Consider the following 24,249-nt stretch of genomic DNA (forward strand, 5'->3'; position numbering starts at 1 on the left):
CTATAACTTAAGTTCTATGATAGGCAGGAAGACAATTTTACCCTTATTGCATCCCTTGGTATCAAGAGAACCCAATGGCATACATATCAGCAAGTTTCCCGCAGCAAATTTTTTTTAAAGCTCTTCACAAAATACATACATAAAAATTACAGAAGTGTTCAAGGAATTGTTTTATGTGAAATATTTAGAATCGGCACACAAAAATACATGTTCCTTGAAGATTTCTTAACCGTGGCATCATTAATACAATTTTTGTTTCAAGACCAGGTTCCCCCCTTAATTGAGTAAACCCTTCAGCAATTAACGATGGAGGGTTGCAAAGAAGCATAAAACATATTGCCTGAATTCTAGCAGTGGAACTGGCCTGTTCACTCATTACGGTTTCAGCCGAATTGACATTGTAGGGAAAAGGCATCGTAACAAACTAATGTTATTCAATAATGTATCCAAGTCTCTGAAATACTTTTTTTTTTGCTAAATGAGAGCTTTCATGATGAGTTTTCTGTGAAGGATGTAGAGCTGCAAAACGAATATTGAAAATGTATACCGATAATGAAGAAATACAGGAACTCAACAGTCTCAAAACAGCAGCAGGGCAAAAATACTGAATACCGTATTTACTCGTGTAATTTTCTCAGATTTAATTTGTTACTCAGGTTTATTTTAAAAAATGGCCAGGCTTAGCTTGGTTAAGCCAAGAATGCGTTGCATATCTCGATGGAGTTCCGTGCTGCTCCGTTGACTCGATAGGCTATTCACTCGATCGCCATTGAAACTGCCCGTGTAGCAGCACTCGATCGCCTTTGAGTCGATAGACAGAGGGCCCTCGAAATGCCCGTGTGACAGGGGTATAAGACTGTCCTGGCGAAGGAGCGCAGCTCTTTTATACATATGCCGTGACGTCAATCATAGCGCAGCGCCCCTAGCGGGAGGAGCGGGAGTCAGGTGGTGGCTGCGGCCGCGCGCGACCGCACCAGTTGGGGCCCAGCTTTTCCTCCGTGACGTCACGCGCCGGCGCAGCGCCCCTAGCGGGAGGAGCGGGAGTCAGGTGGTGGCTGCGGCCGCGCGCGACCGCGCGAGTTGGGGCCCAGCTTTTCCTCCGGCTGTCGTGACGTCACGTCACGTGGTTGCGCTAAAGGTCAATGGTGGCTGCCCGGCCGCGCCCAAGGGCTGAACTGAGTGATTGCAATATGCAACGCATAAAAAACGCGCATTTTATGCTCCCTGCTGCACCAAACCACCAGCATGCATGTGGGTGCGCACAAGACAGTCTTGGGAAGATCAGTGTGGCCGTTTTGCTATATGCACTGCGGAAGGTGTGAGTGGCGAGGTGATGCCGCTAAGTCGGCCCCCCAGAGAATTAGAATTGCGCTTTGTTTACCTGGCTCACTTGTGGTGTGGTGACCTTCCTGGAAGAACAGTTGCGCGAACTGCCGGTAACCTCCGGCGCTCCGGAATCTGAAACTGCCAAACTGTTTGCTGTCCGGTTTGCTGCTAGCCTGCTGGGCTGCTGGCTGGACTAGTTCGTTTGCCCCTTCCTTCTAGCTTTGCGATTGTATCGATTTTTTTGGCCAGTGAGAGGTGCGAGATGTCGGAGGGGTTGATGTATAGTCGGCAGTATACAGCATAGGTTGTATGTTGCAACCTTTGTAGTTTTTTAAGGACGTGTTCGCAAAATCTCCATGTAATTTGTGTGCCCCCTTTTTGAAACCTTAATTTAAAGGAAAAAAATGCACAAATTAGGCTAGTAAATTTGGTATAAAACATTTAAGGTGTTAAAATGGGTGATTATGTGGAAAAGAAATTATTGAGACTGGGTTAAAGGTGTTTTAAAAAAACTATTATAGACAAGCTGGTATGCTGGCTGTCAGGAATCTGTTCCACAGCGATAGTGCTGACAATAAGGCGATTTGTCCGCACACTTAATGATGATTTCATAGAGTAATGAGTTAGCATTTTCGGAGAACTTTTTAGGATTAATCAAGATATGTCAAACTGCTCAGTTTAATTATGCAAAGTAATTCTGTCTGAGGCCCTTTCTGAGGTTTATCCGGCAGCAAAAGGCGCATTTTTCGCCAGGAACATTTCATTTAAAAATCTTCCCACCAGATGATTCAGTCTGATGAAGCCTATACCTAAAAGGACTGTGCCCACCAGATGATTCAGTCTGATGAAGCCTATACCTAAAAGGACTGTGTAGCATTGCTTCTGGCATCGTGCCCAAAAATCGGTGTCAGCGCAGGCACTTTACTTACAAAATTGGTGACCACACCTGTACAGTAAAAGCTTGTTAATTCGAATTCCATGGGGCCGCCAGGCCAGTTCGAATTAACCAAAATTCGAACTAATGAAAGTGAGCAAAAATGGACACGTTTGATGCCTGGAAAAACATTTATTTAGCAAAACAATCTGTTATCATCTTCTGCTTCTTCTCTCTGAGGGCTACCGTAGTCACTTGGTCTTCTAGCGCGCGAATGCGACGCAGAGAGTCTTCTTCCCCCTCTTCAAAGCTGAAGAAAAGGCGCGCGACATTCAGCGCTCCCATAACTTCTGCCGCGGACGGACGCACGGGCTCTTGCTCCTTGTCGTCCTCGTCTTCTGGGACAGATTGCTCCCCAACAATTTCAGCGACAATGTCCTTATCACTTCGGGCGCCGCACACTGCTGCATCGCTGTCTACTTCAACGTAATCATCAAAACTAACGTCCTGCAGCACAGCACGCACAGCCGCAGGCAGAGGCTCTGGACTCCCATGGTCGCCACTTTCTTCCATACTTCCGGCAGCAAAGCCACAGTGGTGGAAGCAGTTTGCAGTTGTGGACGGCGTGACCTGCTCCCATGTAGGCACCAACATGTGCATTGCTGTGAGCAATGTGATGGTGCTGGTCTTCTGTTTTCCAGTCCACAAAATCTTGCGCTCGATCATGTGGCGCCTATAGAAACATTTAATGTTTCTGATCGCCCCCTGATCCATTGGCTGCAAGGCCGCAGTCGTCTTGGCGGGCAAAAATACTAGCCTTGTGGCTTTCAGCTCGGCGTCGACATTTTGTGCCGAGCAGTTAACCACAATGAGGAAAACATGAAGCTTCCCTAGCTCCATCCTCCGATCGAATTTCAGGAGCCATTTTTTAAACAATTCGCCCGTCATCCATGCCTTGCTGTTGGCGGCGTAATCTGTTGGCAGTGTCCTAATGTTCTTGAAACACCGAGGCTTCTTTGCCTTTTCGACAACAAAAAGAGGGACCTTCTCCGTCCCGGTCATATTAGCGGCGACCAGAACAGTAATCCGCTCTTTGCTTCGCTTGCCACCAGCGCAGCTGTCCCCTTTAAATGTTACTGTTCTGTCGGGCTGGAGCTTATAAAACAAAGCCGTCTCATCAGCATTGAATATATCTTGTGCCGAGTAGCTTTCTAAGTACTGCTGCAGAGCACCGCTTCGCCACGTGGCACAAGTTTCTGCGTTCACTTCTTTGGTTTCTCCGGACAACACCCGGAAGACAAGATTATGTCTGTCTCGAAAGGGGTGAAATTATCCTTCGGAGGCGACAAAATCTTCCACATTCATGCGCAGGGCGAAATCGGCCGCCTTCGCCATGATAATTGGGCCGCTCAGTGGAATGTCTGCGCTTCTCATTTCCTTCACCCACGTGATCACAGCAGTCTTAATTTCCGGATACTTGGCTAATCGGAGCCTTTTTCTGTTGCTGGCGAAATCTTCGGCTTCGTAGGCATCCTCGATGGCCTTCCTATTTCGGACATAGGTCGACAACGTGCTTGGTGGAATCCCGTGCTTTTTCGCGATTTCCACTTTGCTGGCCTTCCGTTTGTCCACCTCGCGTAAAATCGCCACTTTCTCCTTCACTGTCTTGGCGCAGTATTTCCCACGCAAACACATCTCGCGGACACAAGCTCAGAGCAAGCGGCGTGCAAAACGAGGGCTAAAACACTAAAACGTCGTTCCTCGAAGCAGTCGCGGCAGGAAAGACTGGTTAGTACTTGTTCCAGCACCCTAGCGGCGCCCCGATGGTTGTGCCATCTATCGTTCTGCCGTGAAAGCTTCCAACGATGGTTTTCAACAGCGGCGCTTGGCGGCGCGCAGTTCGAATTATGGGTGGCGGCGCCAATTTTTGAGTGAATTAACGAGCTGTTACGCGCATAGACTTCTATGCACTGTGGACCGGACCACGATGACTATTTCAAATTATCCAAAATTTCGAATTAACGAGTTGTGAATTAACGAGCTTTCACTGTATTTCGTTTTTCGTCGTGTCTAGCTTATAAAAGCTCGCTTAAAGTGAGGAGAGTGGTCTCTTCGGAATTAGACTGCAGTATCCTATCAACAAAGGCCAACTTTATTTATCTTAAGTGCATGAAAGTTTGGCAGGGTTGGTGCTATTTCACCATAAAGATGTTGATTGCAGAAGAGGTGTGCCGGGTAGTTGACGTGGCATGCTATGAAGAGACAGGGAAAAGAAAGATGAAAAGGAAGTCAAGCATACACAACACTCGCACACCTGCAAGCATACAGTATCTTGAAAGGCTGTTGTGTCCATAGGATAACCTAGTAGGGCTCGAGGCATGGGCCCATGCAGCGGTAGGTGGCGGGTTCCAGTCCGAGACTAGGTGATTTGGCCAGCTGTAAGTATCTTCACTGGAGGGATGGGGGGTGGTCTTGAGTAAATGGATCAGAATGATAGAACAGGCTGTCAGAAGTGGTGACATACACGGGAGTGAACTTGTATTCATGAGGCAGAAGATTTTCCAGGCTGCCTCAGTGTGCATGGTATAGTAGTGCCAAGAAACATGGTACTCGTTGAAGTTGACTGGATGTGGTTATCGAGATGGAGTAGCGTCCCATTTTTACATGAAGAAGGGAACATTCTGGGAATGTGGTTCAAGATGAGTGAAGCAAGGCATTGCTACGGCAGATGGTCAAGGGCAGCACACTAAGACACTCTTGTAGCAGCACTGCCGTGGTTTTTTTTTGGTCTCTCGAGCATGCAGACCACATTGTTGTCATGGTGGCAGAAGCACCATCCCAGTACCTTAAGAGTTCTGAAACATTTTTATCTCAATGAACCCTGGCAGCCTTCATTGTGTGGCAAGGAGCCCCCCTTCCCCCACGCATGCACACACATGCATTCTCTCTCTCTCTCTTACTCTTCATGTTTTATATTGGTGCTTGCATGGCGAAATGTTACAATTGATTGGTGTTGCTTGTGAATGGATCCTTTGTGTCTTTTTACAGCTTCGTCCACTTTTGTTTGCTTGTTTGTTGCTTTCAGCTGTCAGTTTTTTTATTATTATTAAATGCCCAACTCTCCCTTATGGTCAGACCTCTTACTCCAAGGCAAGAACACAGGAAACTACTCTCACATATTCCACTGCATTTGTGCGCTCGGCCAGCTGGGCTACACAGAATAGCACGACAGCTTGCCTGCCATTGGCAGTCTTCTGCTTAAGTGGCAGCATAGCACCAACATTTTTTCCCTGTTTCGGCAGATACTAGAGACCTTTAGCGTGGCATGTACCGTGAAACGTGCGATGTCAGTGCACATACACCGATTGCCTTGAGTGCCCCAGATGGCACCAGGCTCTGCCCAGTTGCGTGCATGCCTGCTGTGCTGGGACCAATCAGCATGAGCATGTGCACTGGTGGCACATGGCACGTGGTAGGCTAAAAGACTACTGAGTTTTTGGTGCAAATGGGCTCACCGGTAGCAAGACTTTGCCTCAGTGCAGGTGGCCCCCATCGAAACGCTTGGGAAAACTTCGAATATGGTCGATGATTAGTTTGGCAGGGATACGTGCACTTCGTTCTTTTTTTTTTTTTTCGTCTTGGCTTGGCTTGGCTCAGCTTGGCTTGGCGGTCAGTCACCAAGTGCACATGTGCAACGCTGTTTCCCACCGAGGAATAGAAGTGCAAATATAGGCGGTTAATGATGAGAATGAGCTTGATTACGAAATGATGTCGGATGTAACTTTTTCACTGCCACACTTGGTCCTACCCTGCTGGTGCGACATGCGAGATAATTTAGCGTTTAAAAGCCAAGAAAATCAAAAGTTTTAACAGACCAGATGCTGTGTCTTGCCCACAGGTGCCTGCAAGATATGTACCACAAAGGGGGACCGGCCAGAGTGGGCACTCGCAGAAACCGCTAAATTAGCCCATGGAATCCGGTTCGAGGACCCCAGCATTACATGAGAGTGGCAGCGGTGTTGAATAAAGTGATATGGCTTGTAGTCAAAGGTAGCCACCTTTAATCTGTAAAGCAGGGGCTCTCTTTTTAACCTCGAAATATCCCGGTGGCTTTCAAAAGATGCTGAGGAACCCCTGATGTCTTGGCTCCAGTCCCTTCCTGCCCAACATGCATGCAGAAGAGCGCTTGCAGATGCATGGCCCCTCAAAAAATGCCAAATTCCACAATGACTGGCCGTATGGTGAGAGAGTCTGTTCAAACAATTATGGTGTGTTAGTCACAAACTGAGGTGGGTAAATGAAAAATGCGAGGGGGGGGGGGGGGGGGGATGTTGAAGCATGCACAAATTTAGATGCTTGGTGAGTGCATGGAAAGCACTCCAGAGAACCCTGTTTGAGAACCCCTGCTGTGTAAGTGAGATCGGGTACTGAGAATGGATTGAAAACCAAACATTTTGACAGATTTGCCTGTCTGGTTGGGTTTGAAGACTTATAATAAACTGTACGTCTCCAACCAAAAATTTAACTTTAACCCGACGTTTCGAAGTCGACTCGGCTCCTTCATCAGGGGTGACTGAGGGCAGTAGCTAGCGTCTTTTAAGTATGGAGGGGAGGAGGGGGTCAAAGGAACAACATCTGTGATGCGAAAGGCATGGGGGGGGTTAGGCTGTTAGTCACGCTGGCGCACTGTAGGGAGGTGGTGAATGGCGACTTTTTTTTTGTTTTTTGGTTTCGCTGATGTAGCTTGCGTCCATGCGTAGATCGGCGAAACCAAAAATTTCAAAGAAAGAATTCGGCAACATAAAAACGACGTCCGCAAATTCGCAAGAGAGCGCAATCCAGTAGCCGAACATTCCAAGGACTCCGACCATAGAATCAACTTTGAAGAAACCCGCATCCTCAGAACCGAAACAAATTACCACAAAAAGCCTCCTCCTGGAATCCTGGCACATCCAAACCACCCCAAACAACATCAACCGCACAAAAGGAAACCTGCCCCCAGTATATGCCCAGGGACTTCACTTTTGGACTCAACGAAAAAAGTCTCCATTCACCACCTCCCTGCAGTGCGCCAGCGTGACTAACAGCCTAAACCGCTCCCCTCCATACTTAAAAGACTAGCTACTGCTAGCTACTGCCCTCAGTCACCCCTGATGAAGGAGATGAGTCGGTTTCGAAACGTTGGGCTAAAGTTAAATTTTTGGTTGGAGATGTACAGTTTATTATGAGAATGGATTGTGCTCTCTGTACAGTTCTCTGCTGTTTGGGTGAGGTGAACAAAATAGACTGCAAAAAGTGCCTGCTCTTTACTGTGGTGCAGGAGATCTGGACAGCTCAGCTAGTGATTCAAGTGAGGATGAAGACAGTGGTGGTGAACGGGCGCCTTCATTATGGAACTGGGACCTTGATTGTAGGTAAGTGGCCGGTGGATGGTGTGCTGCTGATTGAGCGTAACGAGCAATGCTTGAGTGCGACAACGCTTTGGGCTGACATATATTGTGCATCAGGTAGCACCCCTTTTACTGTTCTTTTTTCAGCAAGGCATGTGTCAAAGTAAGTAGCCCTGACCCTCTCCTCTTGTGATGCTATGTTCTTGGAGAGATGGACAGAGTAACTCTGCCTGCATTCTAATTTATGACCTCAAGTATGGCTTTTCTTATTTATGTATTTACTCTAAGTTTCCTAGGAATGTTGTCCTGACCTTGTGGGGTTAGAACAAAATAGAATGGAGCTACAAGATTGCTTGGGTTACTTGATTCCACTGTCTCTTGGGGCCTGTACACTGAGATGTGGAATATACTGAATGCAGTGCACTCATATCGCATTTCAATTTTTTGGCAGCTGTGTATGTGTTTGGCTTCCGATATGAAGTGTGCTATAATTTAAAATCAGTACTGATTTCGCAGGCCTAAAGTATAAAGATCCCGATGCCTGGTGCTACCTATGGTACCTCATCTGCAGGTTGAAGGGAGTTCTTTTTTACTGCTGTGCCTCTAAAAGTGCGCATATGAAAGAATAGCAGTGTGGAAAGTGCTGGCAATGAAGCTACACAGCTGCTGTAAACGGGGTGATGGAACCACATGGTAATTAATGAAATTTCTTTCAAGCTCTTATGTGAGAAGTAGGGCTACGGGGCCTCTCGACCAGTTTCCTCTCAAAAAGGAAGACGACTTGATTTCATGTCTGCGATTACTTTGTGCTGCGATGTGGACCTGCCAAGACTGGCGCTTGACCTGTGCGGATGTGCATGCGTGTGTGTGTTGTGCAGTGATGCGTCAACGGTGCGAAGCGTGCGCTCCCTCCGCATCAGCCGACTGCGGGCAGAGCTGCGCAAGCGCTACGAGGTGCTGTGCAAAAGGCAGGCAGCAGCACGACCCTCCCTGGAGAGGCAAGATGCCTTGGTCCGGCATCTGGCGCGCGCAGCCAAACTTTGCCCCGATGCTGCAGCCCAGGTCCTCATGGGGAACAGCGCCGCCAGCACAAGGTTAGCACACCGCATGTGTGCTAGATCATCACCCTCCAAAATAGCTGCTAGTTCTCCCTCCTCCGAACGTGTGAAACTAAAATGATTGCTATGACTGCATGTGCTTTTCAGCTTCTCAGTTTCACTTTGGGGGCCTAGGGAGGCCATGGTTTTTCCAGATCCAACCTGGAAGAGTGTTGCAGACGCTTCCTGTTACGGCAGCGGACAGAGAAGGAGGCGCTTCTTGAGTTGTGTGTTTGAGGAGTCAGTTTGATTGGACCCTGTGTCTCTCTATTGCAGGCCGAAGCCTGCTGCTGTGGAGAAACGTACCTGCTGCTACCGGGATGAAAGTGTGTTCTGCACACAGCCTGCTCTTCCTTACACGAGGCACTGTACAAAGCGTATCCTTTCTTTGGAAAACAAAGGGCACATCGGAAAAGGGGGGGCAGAGCAGAAACAAATCCTCCTTCTCTGCTTGACTGTTGCAGACTTTTGATGGCTTGTCGAGCACCTAATATGAAGTTTCTTATTGTTTGAAAACCATTTTCTCCTTTCGTGGAAGTGAAGTCTGTGCACTGATAAGAAAAATTGTCTACAGTAGCTCACCGATCTTTCAGACTCCAATAATACAGATACGTGATATTTTGGGCTTTGTTGACCAACCATAATGCGTCTCACAAGAACATGTACATATGTATATTCACCAATGATATTTTGCACTTTGGAGTTCAGAAGTTCAATTTTTTAGACTAAAATTGGTGCCAGCAATACTGGAAGTCGTTCCTTTGACAAAAAGTTTGTGTCTTGTGACCTAACGTGGATGCGAGCATACATCGCTGTCGCAAGCGGCCAGCTCTTCAGCACCATGAAAGGCACAATCTTGGATTTACAGGGAATCATGAACGGAGTCTTGTCAGATGGACTGGCTTGGATGTGTTGCTCATGTTGCTACTCGAGTTAATGGCACGCTCTTCATTGCTGTCGGGATGGCCCAAAAAGAAATGCGTGCAATTGTTTTGAAACTGCGACAGCTGCAGAGTCCTCTGCGGCGTAGTCGTCGCCACCCGTGTTGTGGGCAGATGACACAGGGGTGGAGGTGCTGTCGGAGGCGCTCGCTTCCGTTCACTTCTACCCTATATAGTTGCTTCTTCCCATGGGTTCGCTCCCCCTGTATTTTCAACTGTCGTTGCCCAGAGAAACAAACTCGGTTCTCTCTTTCTGCAGTGCATGTAGAGCAGCACAGGGCATGAATTGCAGCGCACATGCACACGTCACTCACATGATATTTGGCTGTGTTGCGCGGTCTGGTTCGGTGATGTGATATATTGTGGATATGAAAGCATGATTCTGGCTCAAATACAACCTAATATTGTTGCTTGCTAATGAAACGCAGGAAACAGTTATAGTTTTTCGCACCACTAGAATTTTTTTCCTGGAACTCGTGCTGTCAAATGGAATGCATTACTTCGAACTGCTTCGCTTGCCCTACATTCTTGTCGCTACTTCTTTTCACCTTGTAATAAATGGAGGCTCCACATGTTACAGCACAGTTGAGCTTGCTGACTGACGATCGACTGAACGAACCTGACAATCAGGCAGGTTTTGTTCGTTGTATCCGATGTTTGTACTAAGTGGACATTCTGTGTTGCGGCCATAAATATCAAGTCCGCCAAAAGTGGTGTTTATTTCTTTAAATACTGTTACATGCACGTCTTCTTTTTGAAAGCAGACCCTACGGCGGCGCTTTCCAGGCTCTCCAGGGCGGTCATGTTCTCCTTGCCGAGACCCTGCTGGCAACAGTCGATCAGCTTTGGGGACAGGACATAACTAATCGTAGTTGCAGTGAACACAGTAGCTGGTGGCAGGTCAGCCATATCAGATTCCTAGCGGTAGGGAGTGCTCGTACTTGACATGCAAGGGCTTCGTCACAGCATGTGCACAGCTCTGCAGTGTCATTCGCAAGAACGTAGTAATCCGAAGAAACATCTGGCCAGCTACACACCAACGGCTTGTCGCCACAAATCTGCAAGCGTCTGATCATGTGTGTTTATGACACCTACATCTGTCGTTCGTGGGCCCATGCAGCGATGAAAATAGCGCAACGCTTGTGGCACAGTGTGTATCATATGCACTCTTCACAACCTGGCGTGACTGCACGTGGCAGCAGCACAAAAGGTGGACCTGACTGGACAGAAGACACATACCACATGGCCAGCAAGACGTTCAAACTTCTCAAATCGTTGATGTTAGTTGATCCATGAACACGCGCAGTAGCTTCACTTTCGATGCTGCCCCTATCTCACACCCTGCATGCTTCTGCTTCCGCTTAGGATGCTCTGCACAGCCAGTGAACATGTAGGCAACAATTGAATTTGTAGGCCATCGATGTGCACACTTGGATGGTGCTTACTTATTGTTGCAATGCTGCCTTTTTATTTTTTTGGGATGGGGGGGGGGGGTGGAGGGGATCGACTTGTTCTTCCCAGGCGGTGTCGTGGGGGGGGAGGAGAGACACTCTTCGAGTTCAACTTCGAACTCTGAAGGGGAGGATGGGGGGGGGGGGGTCAACTTTACAGTGCCTCTTGGTGGTGTGGCCATTGTTGTTCATCGTATCTGAGACGAGTCGCCATTTCCCTAATGCATGTTTTGACTGTAGTACCGCACTCTTTCGTAATAAGTGAGCATTCGTTACATTTGCGGACGTTATAAGTGGGCTCGACTGTATTGTAAAATGTAGGGTAGAGATGGTAGTGCTATTAAAGAAGTCTCTTCTTTGTCTGATGTGCTATTTGCCTTTTCCTTGACTGTCATTGCTCATAGACATAATGTACAACGTAGACCAACTCCTGTTTGAGCACTGCACCGCCAAGTTTGCAGACAACACGCAGTGCTGCGTCCCAGTGTTTGACATGTGCCACGAGCTGCCCCTCTGCCCGGAGCACGCCAAGAAGAGGGTGAGCGGTTCCTCCTCAGTCTTGCCAGGAATCTGCCTGTTCATAACACATCACAGTGCTGCACCTCTACCTACATGCTACATGTAGTGTTAGGGTGTTTGTATATTGTTTTTAGTGTGAATCGAATATAAATCTAAGAAAAATGGCTTTGACTATCTGTTCAGTATGAAAATATTTCAGAGAAGAATAAACAGGTAAATTTTGTTGCATTATTTATTTTTAAATAGTGAATGATATTTGCAGCTGAAATAAACAAAGCTAGACTGACTCAACACCACGTCACGAGTAACAAAATGAAATCTGTCAAATGACACATGACTGGCTATTAAAAGATAATGCAATCGCTAGCAAACCCTCATTAGTTCATATTTCAAGAGATTGGAGGAAATGGCCAGATTATCCAAAGTTTGGTTTATAACCCCCCCCCACCCCCCCACCCCCAGAAAGAAAGGTAACATTCCAAAAATGTGGTGAAACCTTATGAGGATGGGTGCAGAGTTTTGACGTGCTGGAAGAACAATATGGGCGTAAGCGAGGGCAACATACTTTGAAGCTGGAAAGGCGAGACTGCTTTTAAAAATGAAAAATAAGTGACCAGCAAGGCGCCAATTGGCATTTGAAAGCGGTGCGCATCTGTGTTTGGAGAACTGGCGAATGTGTGGCTGACAGCTACAGTTACTGCAGGATATTTTTTGACCCAGCAACAGGGGACCTCCGATTGTCATGATGCCGGCGATGACGAATGCGGCCAATCGCACTTGGTGCCGCACGGTGTGGCTGCTGGTTGGGAAGCGAACCGTCTCGTGGATTCGGCCTCACCACTCTAAACTTGAAACCATGTGGTCATGCAGGGAACCGCGACTTCTGCGAAAAAATGATTTGGAGTTCTCGCTGATGTTTGCTACGCTTCTCTCGGTTTTCCAGCGCCCTTTGCATCACGTTCCATGTGATTAACTATATACATAGTGGTCAGCTTAATGCGGTGTACCTCGGTGTGATGATTCAGAAATGTCTGTTTGCACTAGTTACTGCTACAAAACACTTCAAGAGGAGACAGAAACCATGCGTGAAGTTGATGCCGATGTGTTGTTGAAAGAGGACATCGCCGAAAAGCATGCTGATTGGTTTGGCAGTTTGTGACTTGGGGTCGGAAGGCTGGAATATCAGGCCATGTAAGCGAGACTGTTCTGATGACTTTCGCTTTTGACCTGAACGGTCATGCAAACTCCGTGACTCGCAAGTATGAATTTACGAGTTTCAGAGGTTGCAAAAAAGTGCCATCCGCGGGACAGCTACACAGTGCTCGATTTTCCAGCCTTTGGACCTCGGACTCACAGGTGGGTTGCATACGTTTCGAGACTCCGCTGCGGCCCTCCGTTGTGCAAGTTCAGACATGCTGAACTCTGCCCACCTCTTTTTCTGTTGTCAAGGTGAAGTACAGGTTTTGCAATAAGTTCGGGCTTTAGAACAGGTGTCGGTTGTTGCCTTCTGGGGAAAAAAAGCAGGTGGTAACGGAATATTTTAGAACAATAAAATAGGGCAATTTCTCTACCTGATTGCTTTCCAATAGCAGAGTACGGCATACTCTGTTCACTTTTTTTAGTTCGAACTTTGGTTAATTTGAGCTGGTCGGCATCCCCAAGGAGTTTGAATTAATGAGCTTTTACTGTGTACGGCTCTCGTGCAGAACAGTACTACTGTGAAGGGTTCTGTAGGTGACTTGGAGAAAGTCATGTCATTCCAGGATTGTTGTAGACTGTTTGAGATTATTGTGAACTTTCATTGGTCGTTTTGATTTTGAATGTACTGTATAGCGTATTTACTCGCAAAATGAATGCACTTTTTGTCCCCAAAAAGTTCGATAATTTTAGGGGTGTCATTACAAGTGGTAAAAACTCTGACAAAACCAGGTTGATGGAATAAATGCTTCACTCAGTACGACTTATCTTCCAAATAAAAGCAAAACACACTCTTCAGCATGGTTTTTGTGCTCAAGAGCATAAACAAATTTTGTCTTAACTCTGTACGTATAACTCGCCTAGCGGCCCATAATTCTGTCGAGAGAGAGCACGTTCAGAGTTCTCCCTGCAGCAACTGATAGCATTCAGCACGAAGCCCAATCACGACTAGTTGCTTCAATCCTCAGTATGGCAGATCGAACAGAGAAGCCTTTCGTGATCAAGCATAATTTCTTCTGGTTCTTGGATTTCCTCCCAGAACATTCTTATTGAAATGTTCTGTAGGGTGAGGTTATACAGTAAAACCTCATTAATTCGGACTTCAAAGGATGGGGCAAAAATGTCCAAATTAACAAATGCCCCCCTCCCCCCCAACTTCCCTCCTGAAATTGTCAGAAGCAATCTGCATTGTAGTAAATTTATTTGCCAAAAACCAGGGTGGCTGTTGTCTGCTTTTGAGATGAAAATTGTGCAGAAACGACCGTACAGAAACTTTTTTTTTTTTTAATGCTGTCAGATGCATACTGCATGTACGCTCTCAGAAGGCCTCCGTGGCCTCTATCATGGTGCAATGCAGTAGCAGTGGAGCCTCCTCAGAAGCGGTGTCGTTGCACATGAAGGTGCACCACCGCACAAACTGCAAACAGCACTTGGGAAGTGCCAGTTTGCCGCAATAAAATGACTGCAAAATCATGTAGTCAGAACAGAGAGAAACACGTCTGCGCAGCAACGGCGGTACACCTTTTGGTGAGAAAAAATGAAGGCCAGTGATGCACCAATCAGCATACGAAACTGCAAAAACTACACTCATCTGGTTGGCCGGGGCACAGCCAGGGTGCCATCACCGCGCTCTAGAGGGAAACTCTCAAGAGAAACCGAAACTATGCAGCCGCACAATTTTTCATCGCTGGGGCCCTCCAAATGTCGCCACAGCAGCCATTGCCTGGTAAAAGAGGCACAGATGCCTCTCCGACGTCATATTTGACATGGCATGGAAGATTAACATGCTCGCTATGTTGTTCATAGAGCGACACGGCTTCCAGTCGGGAGTGCCTCCGAATTGACCAGTGTGGGCCCAGCAGTTTCCGATTTAACCTGTGTCTGGCACCATTAACTTGCATGAACGCTGGCCGGGACCACTTAGGCAGTCTGATAAAGGGGGTTGATTTAGGACGTTTCACTGTAGTAGCCCTGACATTCATTCAACGGATGAGGCTCTTTACTATTACATGGGTGTTTCAGCATTTAAGAAAATGGACCTGCTAGCATCGTTATTAACATACTGTGCTCCGAAAGAAAGAGGGGCCTTCATTATACAAGTAAATACGGTATTGCCATGATAAGTTGATTTTTTATTTATATTTTTTTGCCTGAAACAGTCTTCTAAAGTTTGGGGAGCGATACATTTGCGAAGCCAATCTAACGTAGTTTTGGCCCAGTTTGGCTGAGCTATGAGCAGTACATACCCTGTGCTGATGCTTGTTCCTGACAGGATGCATGGAGCTGCATATGTAAAAAAAAAGATACTTCATCCTGTTGCACTGACGAAAATTCAAATGGCGCTCTGTTTATCTAGCTCACTCGCACTGGCAGTTGCTTTCCTCTACATGTGGTAGACAGCACATGAGCAAACTTCCATTAACCTTTTGAGCATGCTTTGTGCCAGAATGCGAAACTATAGGACTGTCAGCAGTTTGCTTTTCTGCTAGTCATCGGGGCTGCATAAGAGTATGGAAGGCAGGGTGGAGTGAAATTTATCGCTTGCAATCCCTGTTTGTCTCTAATTGGTTGCCTTGCAGCTACATCGTTATGCGTGTATTGCTTTGAGCTATGTGCTCAACCACACATGCAAGAAGGGCAGTATGTTTCAACTTAAATTTGGAATCGTAAAATATTTTTATGAACAGTGAAGGCTGCAAGTTTGGGAGGGAGGGCAACATCCTCATAGTCTACTGATAAGTGGCAACATATGATAACTGCTCAATATCTGCTTACACTGTGTCGAAAACTATTTCAAGGTGTGTAATCCACATTTATGCTGAGTGGCACACTTCTGGGCACATTTTCTCCTCTTGCCACTGAAGTGTTTTCACTGATATTAGGAGTTGAATGCATAGTTACTTTAGGAATAATTTTGTCGGAAGACGTGGACTTGCAAATGGTTCATACCACTTCTCTGCTGAATTGAGCAAAGAATGAGAAAGTTTGGCTTAACGAACTCTCCTTGACAAGTTTTTGTATGTCCTGCCATTTCTAAGGAATGGCAACAGTGTTCCACCTTCGTAGCTCTTTCTCATAGCCTACACGGGGCTGCTGTTGTGGCCTCTTGTCTTCGTGCTTTCTTCAGGACAACTACAACAAGATGGCGTCTGAGCCCAAACCCAAAAAGCCCCGCAAGAAGTCCAAGCCGCCTGCGCTCACGCGGCCGCCCAAGAGGGGCAAGAAGAAGAAGGCTGTACCTTTGGGCATGACATCTCCACCTCCAACGCCTCATTCCCCTTCATCGTCATCGTTTTCATCATGTGTGCCGCTCGAGGTTCTTGTCCAGTCGCCAGCCTCCTCTTCGTCTTCCTCGTCCCCGTGCTCCTCTCGGTCACCCCCGTTTCTCGGAGGCAGTGACTCATCATCTGGTCTTCTGGGCAACCTTGTGGCCGTTCCAGGGGGGGCAGCACTCTCCTCTGGCCAAGTCCCTGCTCTGACATCGCCTGCTGCCGTGACCACACCACAGCCCCTCCTGCAAACAGTGGTGCCCGTTGGGTGCTCAACGGCAGTGCGCATCAAGACGGAGCCCAAGTCACCCCCGATGGTGCACCAGCAGCAGCAGCAGCTGCACCATTCGCTGCCCTCCTCCTCTTCCTCTTCAGCCCTCACAATGCCAGTCTTGACGAGTCATCCCCTGCCAAGGTCAACAGCAACAACTAGCCACGCCCCTGTCACGGTGGCAGCAGCAGTGGCAGCGATACCGCACGTCCTGACGACAGCCCGGGCAATGACCGTTCACCACCCCCCATTGCCAATGGCTGCCATCCCTGCCACGGCAAACCACTTGGCAAATGCACCAGCTGGTGTGCTGCCTGCTGTCACGCACCAGTCATCTTCGCACTTGGTGACCAGTGGGGCGATGGTTGCCCGACCTGCAGTGAGCCACCCACACCTGGTGGCGCAGCCCACAGTGGCCGTGCCACATTCCACAATGGTGGCCATGGAGGCACCCGGTGCGTTACTCTCTTTGCCACTTGTGTCATTTTTGTTCAAATGTTCAAGGTGGGTTATGTTTGGTGCAACTGCTTCAGCTTCGTGCTCGGTTATTGAATCGGTCAATATTATGTTGTGAAATGCTACATTGTTTTGGGAATTCCGTGGTGTGCTAGTTGGAACAGTGGGCACTGTTAATTGCCTCTTGAATATGGTTCACCCAGTTATTGGCACAGCAAATTCTCATTTAAGGAATATAAACACCTCATTTTAGTTGTGTATTTCTTCTTTCAAATGATGCGTTAGACTTTAGAATACATGTGTCACCGTGTGGCATTTGCCTACAACCGCTAAATAATTTGTAATTGAATTTCTTCACTCATGCTGTTTAGGATTCGGTTCCATCAACCGAAAGATGGCTGTGATGTGTAGTTCACACTGCAAATTATAAAAGCTGATATGCAGTTTTAATTCACTACAACACTTTAAACCAGCCTGCTTCAGAGCCGAAATGACAGCAAATGACATATCAGCAGTTATAGCGCTGTTTTTTTTTGTTTTTGTTTTTTCATGCCGCACGTGACTTAAGTTTAAACTACAGGTAATAGCCGTTGTTCGGTTGATCAAACTGAAACGAGAAATTCAGTTCAAATTTTTTAGCAATAATAATCGAATACTATGCGATGATTTTTGTATTCTAATGTCTGACGCATCATTTGAAAGAAGGAAACATGCAAGCATAAATTTGGTGTGTATAGTCCTTAAAGGGGAAGAGGGTCTTAAAAAAAACTGCTATTAACGAAGTCACTACTATGAAATCTTCAGGGAACATGTATTTTTGGGAGATGATTTCAAATATCTCATTTAATTTTATGTACAAGTCCTTGTGCACCTATATAATATGGTATGCAACATTTAGCCGTGAGCTTTCAAGAAATTTTGCTGCGGGAGTTATACAAGTTGAGTTATAAGGTTTTGAAGTTCCACTTCAGAAACAGGTAGTTTGCTGCGGGAGTTATATAGGGTTTTGAAGTTCCACTTCAGAAACAGGAATACAAATTTTTCTTCCTGTTTCTGTGGCAACTTCAAAACCCTACAACTCAACTTCTATGATAGGCAGGGTAATAATTTTACCTTTATCGCATTCCTCAATGTCGAGAAACCAGTGGCATGCATTTTAGCAAGTTCCCTGCAACAAATTTTCCTGAAAACCCTGGATGACCAGGCAGTGCTCTCTGTCGTCGCCAGAAGGTCGGCAGAAGCCTCTGGAGCCCTGGCCTGTGGGCCCACCTGCATGCGCTCCAGCCACCATCATTTTCAATTAACATTTCCTCGTCAATCAATCTCTGTAAAAAGTTGCATAATGTTACGCAAGTGAACAAGGACTTGTTTTACATAGAATTAAGTGACATACTCGAAATCGGTATGCAAAGATACATGTTCCCTGGTTTTCCCTAACATCCTTGATTTTGAAATAAAGGTATTTGTATTTCATAATTATGACTTCATTAAATTTTCTAAGACCTTGTAAAAGCAGGCATTCTCAACCATTGTAGCCTTGGGAACCCCACTGACTTTCATAATGTGTTAAAAAATCTCTGGTGTCCTTCAAACGTCAAGAAAGGGCACCTCCTTCTTCAAATCCTTCAAACAGTGGTGTAATGCATCCTGAAAGGCATCAGACTGCAATGTAAAGGAGAGTGCTATAAGTGGAGTAGCAGCGGATGAGGCATGTCATCTCTGGCTTGAAAGAGAATTTGAACATTGATGTAAGAGCATGTCGATGCTGCTTGATTCTCATGGCTCAAAGATTTGGGACTACCAGTTGTGTCTCGCAGAAGTATGCGAAGCTTATGTCTGGGAGGTGGCTGCAGTGGAGATACTTCTTTTGCTGGCAGCCATATTGCTGTTCACACATGGTGCTCATTGCTCCCTCCAGCTGCCACAGTCGTTGGGGCGCTGAGTGCAACATCTATGGCTGACAGCTACAGCTATGTACCTGTGGTGACCTCTGGTGGCATCGGCACCGAGACTGTGGCCAAGGAACTGGTTGAGAGGATAGAGCCCGACCTGGCAAGCGATCTCGAGAACCAGTTCTCACCAGGTGTGTCATTGAAAACGCATATAGGTCTTTCTTCTTTTTTTTTATTCCTCCCACATTTTAGTGATGACAATGTTAGCGTTATGTACTACAGTTGAACCTCGATATAACAGTCATACTTGCAGCCAAATGATTAGTTAAATCGCGAATTTCGTTAATTCGAAGTTCCTATGTTTCAGTAGTTCAAACAAAGTTACAGATTCTTGAACACTCCTGGTAGATGGCACCTTCTAAATACACGTACAGCAGAAACTCATGATATGATTATGGTTGATCCATATTTTGTTATACGAATTTTTAAAATGCCTCAGCCAGAGTGCATCATTGCTATACAATACGGCTTTGGGTGATGCAAACAATTTGTCAACCCTCGGCAAATGATAAAAACATACGAACCACAATGTGCCTGCCAGCGGGCGCGCAGAAATGGTGATGCGACACATCCAGCGGAAAAAAGAGCCAAAAAAGCTTTGAACTTTTCCGGCCGGCAATAACTGAGCCCCCTCCCCCTGCAAAAAAAAAAAAAAAACAAGATTAGGTATATTGAACCCTATCACCAACTGATGCCCACAGTGATGAAAGGCGGCAGGCTTCACCGCACTACACAAATGGGTGGTAGTGGAGCGCGTCCACCGCAGGTTTCATATGTACGCGACTTATAACACAGCGGTATGTTCTGCTCCTGTTCTGCTCTACTGATTGAAGCCCACAGGCAACATTTGTGCATAAAAGGGTGCACGCAAATCGTGGTCTGCCTCGGCTGAAGTATTCATTTTCATCATCTTGTCAAGCAATGTGTGAGGACCTTGTTAAATTGAAAGTGCGGTATAGCATCACTTGAAAAAAAAAAAAAAAATACATGGCTTTTGATGAGGCAGAGATTGGGAAACAAAAAACTGTGTTACTTTGCAAATTTTAAATTTGGGTTAGACTGTATAAGCAACAAATCAAACATATGAACAAGACTGCTGAAATGGAAACAGCAAATTAAGAAAATTTTAGATGAGGGAGGCTGATATTAGCTACATGGCTTACTGGTTGCGGTTATGGTAGCTGCCTGAGGTCTGCAAGAATCTAACCAATAGCCATATCTGAACTGACATAGGCAGGAGCGACGGAGGAGGGTGTGAGCATGAAAAAGTCGCCGAAATGGCTCGCCAACTTTTGTTCATGATAGTGCGTTCTCTGCAGTATATTACCATTTGAAAGCCTGTAAGGGCTGCACCCTGTTTTCCCTAAGGAAATTTAAAAAAAATAAAGATCTGTGTTGGGGCGGCACACGCCGTGGCCTCCGCAATCAGCTCCGGCTGTGATCTATGGTGCGCTTGATCACACCACACTGCGCACGCGCACAGGAGCTTCCAGGGACTGCCCACAGATGGCGCCTGGTGTTGCGGCTCATCATCATCATTGTCAGCTTTTTCTTCCGCCGCGAGCTCTCGCTATCCATATCGGCATCAGTATCACCAGTTCTAGCTTTTAGTGGCTGTCAAAGGCACGGGAGTTGTGGTAGCATAGTTGTGGCTTTCATGTGCTGCTGCCGAGCGTTGCAGTTTTAGCACGACGGGCAATCACCTTAATAGCTACACGACTGGGAGTTTGCTCATGAACAAGGCAAGCGTGCAGCGGGCAGGAAATTCGACACGGCCGAGAAGTGCGCCCGACGGTGGTGTGGTGGTGCATCCAAAGGGATGCATTGAGGAACGCAAGCTGCAAAAAGCGTGCTTTCCGCGGCAAGCCGTGCAAGTTTGCCCAACTGGAAGAAGAGCTGCTCTGCTATGTGATGGAAGTGCGGAACAATGGCTACGCGTTAACAGCTGCCATGCTGCATGACTTCTTGTGGGATGAACTTGCACCAGAGCACAGCACCAGCTCGGAGTTGGAAGACCCCACGAGTGACGATTGAACGTAGAGTAAATGCTGCTCATTCCCTGATTGGTGTGTTCTTACTTTTAAAAAAACTTTTTTCCCGCACATTGCCGATTGGCCGCACCCCGAAAATTGGCCCTCCAATCTGGAACAAAAGGTGTGGCCTTTACACACCTTTATACCGTATTTGGCTCAAGTGTTCATGACAACACAATGCAATGATCGAGCAAATTGATATACTCTCCTCAGAAGGCGTTTCGAGCACCTTTAAGGTAATGTGTTTTGAAGTTGGGAAGTCGGAAACTGAAAGAAAACTTTTTCTTATCTTGCTGATATAACTAAGCATGCTCGCAAGGAACCCAGAAAGACCACACTTAGGATGCAGGGCCCCTTTGAAACTTCAGTGTAATTTCAGTGATACGAATCTCATGGGTTCACGAAAAAATTCGTATGATCCAAAATTTTGTATCATCCAAAAACAAAATTCATATGCAGAAGCATGGAAAATGCATTCAAACACAGATCTGTTCACTGCTGACAGGATTTATTCATGGCAGTGTGGCCACAGCTCTCTACTCACGGTATGTACAGCGTGAGTGGCGATTGCAAGCCTGCCCTGGCCCTAATGTTACCCACCGCGGACATGCCCGCAAACTGTTGCTCACTGCTCGCGGCGTGTCCTGCACAATTAGAATCACAACGTCGGCGATGTACGGGCCACGCACCGCTGCTTGCTGCTCCGTGGTTTGTAACGTACGATTAGCGGTCGTGATGAGCCGATGTGCAGGGTGCGGACTGCACCTCACTGTGTGTATACCTTACGATTTCAGTGATTTACGAGCAGCATTTAGCGCTCGAGGGTGAGGTTGCGGCTCGCACGTTCGTATCATCTGTAGTGGTACGGGAGAGAGCAAGGAATATTAAGGCCATAGCCTTTAATGGCTCATACTCGCGTCCATCCGTTACATTTCAGGTCACACGACCTTGTCCGTCTGTTACATCCTACGTCACGTGATCACAGCCTGGCAATTGGACTGTGTGCAAACTGCCCACTGTGGCGGGTGCTGTGATCCGCCGCTAAGCAACGACTGCGCATGTGCAGCGTGACGTCACCGCTCAAATTCAAATCGGTGCAATGAGTTGCAAACAGCTTAAGTCTTCCCGCAGTTAAGAGATATGTAAGTGCCTCCAACGAATTTTACACATTATACACAATGCACTGTGGCCAAGGAATGTAACGAATTCATATCGCGAAATTCGTACTTATCAACTGTGTTCGTTTCACTGAGATTCAACTGTAGATGCTGCCATTCATTTTGCCCGATCCGAGGTTGATCCAGGCTGTGGTGGCTGCATTTCAATGAAGGAGAAAATGCAAACGGTGCCTGTGCGATGTCAATGTGTGTTGAAAGAGCCCCAAGTGGTCTATATTAACCCAGAGCCCTCCACTACGGCATCCTTCCTCACCTACATATCGCTTTGCGACACTAAACCCTAAAATATATAATTTTATTCGGAATTGAGAGTTTGTAGCAGTAGTAATTTGACATTTATGGTTCAGCAGCCATAAAGGCTACGATGCACCAGGCATGAAAACAGAGGCATCAACTTTCCCTGCTCAACTCTGCTACTTTATTTTAAATGGTGTGACACTTTTTCTTGCAGATACAATAGAGAAGTCTTTGGAGCTGCCACTTGATGCTGCAGAGCTGGCAAATCAAGCAACAAAACTTCTTGAGGAGCACGACTTCACTGAGGTGTTGAACAAGATCTCTGACGACGCTTTCAGCGACTTCTTTGCTGGTGAGCTGCGATAAGGTTCTGGGCACTTCTAACAGATCAGCCAACAAACTTTGTCTGACAGATCGAATGTGCGAGCAGGCTTGCTTGTGTGAAAGGTATGTGCAGGAGGTATAGTTTCCATTGATTCATGGCGTCTTGCTGGTAACAGGCTGCCAGAAGAAATAGTGTGCAGCGTCTCGATTTCCAAGATAAGTATGAGATGCTTTGTATGCTACAGCACTTGTCTTTGTGTTATCCTGGGAATGTTTATACATTCCGGGCTAAAATGTTGGGGCTTCAGAAGAGATAAACACACATCCTCACTGATGCTTTGCTTTCTTTGCATCTCTGGTGTGAACAGGAGAGGCAGAAAGCATTTGACAGTAACTGCGACACCAGTAAACTGCCGTTAATTTGTGCCGATGCTTTTGGTCCTGTCAGCATCAAGTGTATTAAGAGATGGCCTTCAAGTCAGACGCTGCATAGTTTGAATAAATTTAGGTTCTCCTTCCAGTTATCGAGAGCAGTAGAGTAGAACCCTGCTGTTAACATTTGTCACAGGAGCGGCGGTAAAAGAAGCGCACCAGCTGGGAAATGTAGCCTCAAAGCGTGCATGAAAAAGGAAAGAAAAGTGTATGTCGGTGGTTGCCATTTCCTTGTTGTTTTCGTTATACTGGAATTTGCTAGGGTTTGTATCTCTAGGGGTCGTTCACATGCACAGAAAGTCCTAAGTGCCCTGCAATGCCTCTCTGTCAGCCTGAAACTTGGTGCAAGGGAGGCAGCAGCAAAGAGAGCGGGTGAAGTTTGGGCATGTGTGCATGCTTCTGCCCTACTTTTGCGGTGACCGCTTTAATCCAACTCAATCCTCATCATGTTCTTGGCGCATGATGGCCTCAGTTGCCTATGTGCCATAAAACACAACACTCAATCCTCGTCAGTTCCAACCTAGAAATTGCATTTTTAGGCTACAGGTGGCGCGGAAAACTCGGATGACAGAAACATGCCTCGGAGCCAACCCGTGCAACTGCTTCTCGTACAGCGCTGCCCAAACGGTGTTTGCCACAGTGTAGTTTTGTTTTCGTGGCTTTTGTAGCGATAGCTACAATACGGTAGCATTTCGAGCTTTCAGTGTGGCAGCGCCGCCACGCTGTCACGTGGTGCAGAGCAGCTGCCCGCGCTGCGGCGCCGTGGCTGATCACATGGTTGGTCACGTGACCAAGTTCCACTCGGCCAGCTGTAGCTATCGCGTCACTCCAGGTTTAACCAAAGCTAAACCACCGCCAATTTTTTTCATTTGCACATGTGTCGCAGCGGTGATGAACCTGCGCCAACAGCCGAAAAAATACTCACGCCGAGCACCCGAGCACCAGTAGCCGAGCACCCTAACCACTAAGCCACTGCGGTGGGGAAAGTTGGCCATTCGCTGTTTCCTCACTTGGGTTTCTCCGACCGCGTCGACCGAGTGGCGCTCAGTCTTCACGAAGTTACATCCGTTCGCCATTTTGTCATTGCATCCGGCGGTTACTCCGCTTTGAATGAAAAGTGCCTTGTCCTTGCGTATGTTTGACGAGAGGTGTGGTGCACACTTGGGTTGTGGACAACATGGCCCCGCCTGTGCCGCCGGGCCCGTCATAGAAGCGTGGGAAGTATTCAAATGAACGCCCTGACTTCGCGGTCTAGCGTGTACAGTGAAAGCACAATTTTGGCGCAAATCGTTGCCAGCAAGA

General features: G+C 47.0%; 1 protein-coding gene across 1 annotated transcript in view; it reads left to right on the forward strand.

Annotated features, from left to right (window-relative positions):
- LOC144094019 (uncharacterized) overlaps nucleotides 1–24,249 on the forward strand; it is a 34,705-nt gene that overhangs the window by 6,647 nt on the left and 3,809 nt on the right. Inside the window, exons 4-10 of the mRNA XM_077627860.1 lie at nucleotides 7,521–7,614; nucleotides 8,469–8,684; nucleotides 8,964–9,064; nucleotides 11,484–11,617; nucleotides 15,923–16,790; nucleotides 18,710–18,874; nucleotides 22,406–22,543. Of these exons, the coding sequence (XP_077483986.1) occupies nucleotides 7,521–7,614; nucleotides 8,469–8,684; nucleotides 8,964–9,064; nucleotides 11,484–11,617; nucleotides 15,923–16,790; nucleotides 18,710–18,874; nucleotides 22,406–22,543 (1,716 nt within the window). The remainder of the gene's footprint in view (nucleotides 1–7,520; nucleotides 7,615–8,468; nucleotides 8,685–8,963; nucleotides 9,065–11,483; nucleotides 11,618–15,922; nucleotides 16,791–18,709; nucleotides 18,875–22,405; nucleotides 22,544–24,249) is intronic.

This window comes from Amblyomma americanum, chromosome 6, assembly GCF_052857255.1.
Source record: "Amblyomma americanum isolate KBUSLIRL-KWMA chromosome 6, ASM5285725v1, whole genome shotgun sequence".
NCBI classification, from domain to species: Eukaryota; Metazoa; Arthropoda; class Arachnida; order Ixodida; family Ixodidae; genus Amblyomma; species Amblyomma americanum.